We start from the raw sequence: 3126 nt of genomic DNA, 5'->3' as shown, positions 1-3126 counted from the left end.
CTGTGGCATTAAAAATCATTTGCATATATTTAAAGAGGATATTTAGTAAGTAAAGGGTCTGTGTGAGATGAAGGGAAATTATTTTTACTTTATTTGAAGGCTGGTGATCATCGTTTCAGCAGCCAATGTGTATGTTTATACAAATACTGCTCTAGACGTTATCAGCATCAGAATGTCTATACAAGTGTGCACTCGGCAGAAGCAGCTGACCAATGGAGAATGTTTAACAAGAATTTTTAAATATATGGGGGGGGCGGGCTGAGCGGAGCATGAGGTAAATAATGAGGAAATGAATCAATCCCTACTGAGACACACGAGTCTCGTTATAAAGAGAGGTAGAGAGAGAGAGAGAGAGACAGAGAGACAGTGCCACCACGCATAGGATCTACAAAGGTAGGGAGAAAGAACTGCAGAGAAAATTAAAATCTAGGAAAAAAAAGGTGAGTGAGTTTGGCATTTAATTTACTTTGCTTTATTTATGTATTTGTAATTGCATTGTAATTGTCTCATTTAATTTTCACAGAATTATAGCGTGAAAGGGATCCTTACAAATCGACGAAATGTTTTTTTAAATAGTTAAGATGTATTTTTGAAAGCGGCAGGTTACTGGGTTGCCACTCATGAGTCATCCCTAAGCCTCTCATACCAAATTAAAATGTTCTCACAACATTTTTTCACCAAAACATTTTAGGCTTCCTAGTTATTTTGTGACCACAATAGTACCTGTAGTTTTAGGGTTATTTCTGAGGTGCTGATGAAAGGATTTGTAAAGTTGTCATGCATGTTAAAAAGTGTCTAAAGGCTTGTCTTGTACATGTTGTGATGTGTTTGAAGTATTTGATGGGGTTTGCCTGTGCTCAGACAGTGCCCACCCTATCCTTGATGTGTCTGTTGAAATATTTCAAAACAACCATTATTGACAAAAGATTCAGTTCCGGCCCTGTGTTGTGCAAGTCGATTTAAAGGAAATGCATGATGCAATGTAGACAAGCGGCCACCGGATGGCATCATTTACTATGCATCAGGTCCTGTGTGTGTGTGGCAGGATGTCGGAGGGCTTCGCCTCGGTGTTCTACAGCGAGCCGTCAGTGCTGGGTCTCCTCGCTAACGTCATCAGTGCCTTCTACGTGGCTCTGCAGAACTTCGCAGAGGCTGCCACTGGCCAGGCCGCCACGGGAGTCGAGAACACACTTGCAGGTACAGAGAGATATCTGGACTAACAGTAAAATAAATTTTCAGTCAAATCACTAGAGGCATGTTTTATCCACTTCTTGCATTTTTCCGTAGCTGGCTTTGTTTAAACTGTTTTCTGAGACAAGCGCATGTTCTGGTGAGCTGACAGTGGTTCTGAAGTGGCTGTGACAGTATTCCACAAGGCCACCAGGGGGAGCATGATTGAGAATGGTTATTTTGTCTTGCATTTCCCAGGCGTGCACCTCATTATGATCGGAGGCGTGGTGCAGCTGCTGGCCGGCCTCCTCACCTTCAGGAAGTACGAACACCTGGCGGGGACCACGTTCCTGGCCTTCTCGGCGCTGTGGAGCAGCTACGGGACCACACGCATCATCGCTGGGGCCTACAAGCACCTGATCTTGGGGGGCAACAGCACTGCAGCAGCCCAGATCAGTGAGGCAGTCGTGGCCGGGCTGGTGGCCTACACCGGCGTGGCCTTCGTGGTGTCTTTCTGCTCGGCCACATCCAACTACATCATGCCCTTCGTGTTCGGAGCCATCACCGTGACGCTGGTGTTCGAGGCGGTGGGGCTGTTTGCCACGTGGGCGTTGGTGGTGGCTGGAGTGGCCCAGCTGGTCATTGTCCTGTTCGGCCTCTACGGGGCGGTGGCTCTGCTCCTCAAAGGGATCTACCAGCGGCACGTCCTTCCGGGCTTCGGCAACGCCCTCTTCGATGTGCTGCTGCTGGGCGCCAGGATCAAGCCGTCGCAGCGGCGGCAGGCCAGCCGGGGCGAGGATGAGGAGGAGAAGAAGAAGAACAGCAAGTACGCTGAGCCCATGGCGCTGGGGAACATGAGCGACGTGGTCTCTGCAACGATCCTGGCCTTTTACTGCTTCTGCTACATGCCCTCCTTCCTGGTGGGGGTGCTGTGGGTCAGCCTCAATGCCACGGCCCAGCTCCTGGCCAGCTACTACGCCTACCTGCGGAACGACGTGTTCTACGGCACAAAGTTCGCTCTGCACTGCGCCTACTGGCTGGTACAGGCTTGGGAGGCGTTTGTGGTGTCGATGTTCCTGGGAGGGGAGGGGGAGGGTGTGAGTCGGGCCAGGTCAGGCATGCTGGGGGGCTGGTTTTTCCTGGTGGCTGCCCTGCTACTATGCCTGCTGTCCCTGAGCCGCGACAAGACTGAGCTGGTCCAGAACAGCCTGTTCACCCTACTCACCTTCTCCACCCTGCCCCAGATTCCCCGCGGGTCTTGCTCCCTCTTCTTCGGGGTGGCCAGCTCTCTGTACGCTCTGTTCTGCCTCTACGTCTCCTTCATCAGCCTGGTGAACTCCATCGCAGAGAAGGTGCTCCTGCCCCTGGGCGTGCGGCTCGTGAGTGCCCCCAGGCTGCAGGGGGCGCTGTTCAGGCTGAAACGCCGCCTCTGCCATGCCCAGGACATGCCTCCCCTTGGGGGTCCCTTGGATCACCGCGCCCAGCTCCCCGACTCCCTCTTCTTCCTGTGCAACGGCCTAGCTGCCCTCTCAGCCCTGCAGCCCTCCCTCCCGGACTCGCAGCGCTCTCACCTAGCCGTACCCTGGGTGCTGATCCCCGGGACCCTCGTCCAGCTCTACGTGTCGCGGCTGCAGGTGCGAGGGGGACGCCGTTTCGGCCCCACACTGCCCTTCTCCTACGCAGCTGTCTGGGCAGGCTGGACCTGGCTGAGGTTTGCAGGTAAAACTTTCCCCTGGTTGTCCCATCTGCCTTTATATTTCTAGTAAAATGTACAAGTCAAATTTGTCTACACAGTTTTGATGTCTCCAGTTTTTATGTATTTCTGGTCATGCAGTACTTAATGTACCTTTGGAGGTGTAAATCCTATTAACCCTTCTGTATAATCTGTGAAATCTGCAAACTACAGCTGTTGTATTCTATGAGTTTTTACAGTATTGTTAGTCGAATGCACTGCAG

The 3126-nt window shown here is 51.6% G+C and overlaps 1 protein-coding gene across 2 annotated transcripts; it reads left to right on the top strand.

Annotated features, from left to right (window-relative positions):
• The first annotated feature begins 249 nt into the window (after window positions 1-249).
• On the top strand, window positions 250-3099 carry LOC121307537. Of its 2 annotated transcripts, none has more exons than XM_041239726.1 (3): window positions 250-440; window positions 1026-1197; window positions 1429-3099. In XM_041239726.1, the coding sequence occupies exons 2-3, from the start codon at window positions 1047-1049 to the stop codon at window positions 2931-2933; spliced, it is 1656 nt and encodes a 551-aa protein (XP_041095660.1). In that variant the 5' UTR covers window positions 250-440; window positions 1026-1046; the 3' UTR covers window positions 2934-3099. The 2 variants fall into 2 exon arrangements, with proteins under 2 accessions (XP_041095660.1, XP_041095659.1); XM_041239725.1 differs by having other exon boundaries at window positions 251-440; window positions 1046-1197; window positions 1429-3098.
• Window positions 3100-3126: the final 27 nt, after the last annotated feature.

This window comes from Polyodon spathula, chromosome 57, assembly GCF_017654505.1.
Source record: "Polyodon spathula isolate WHYD16114869_AA chromosome 57, ASM1765450v1, whole genome shotgun sequence".
NCBI lineage: Eukaryota > Metazoa > Chordata > Actinopteri > Acipenseriformes > Polyodontidae > Polyodon > Polyodon spathula.
The sequence above is the reverse complement of the archived record's forward strand: the minus strand, read 5'-3'. Positions and strand labels throughout refer to the sequence as shown.

Coding starts and splice junctions, on each gene's coding strand:
- LOC121307537 (XM_041239726.1), top strand. CDS start 1,047: ATGTCGGAGGGCTTCGCCTCGGTGTTCTACAGCGAGCCGTCAGTGCTG. Junction 1,198..1,428: donor AGTCGAGAACACACTTGCAG/GTACAGAGAGAT, acceptor TGCATTTCCCAG/GCGTGCACCTCATTATGATC.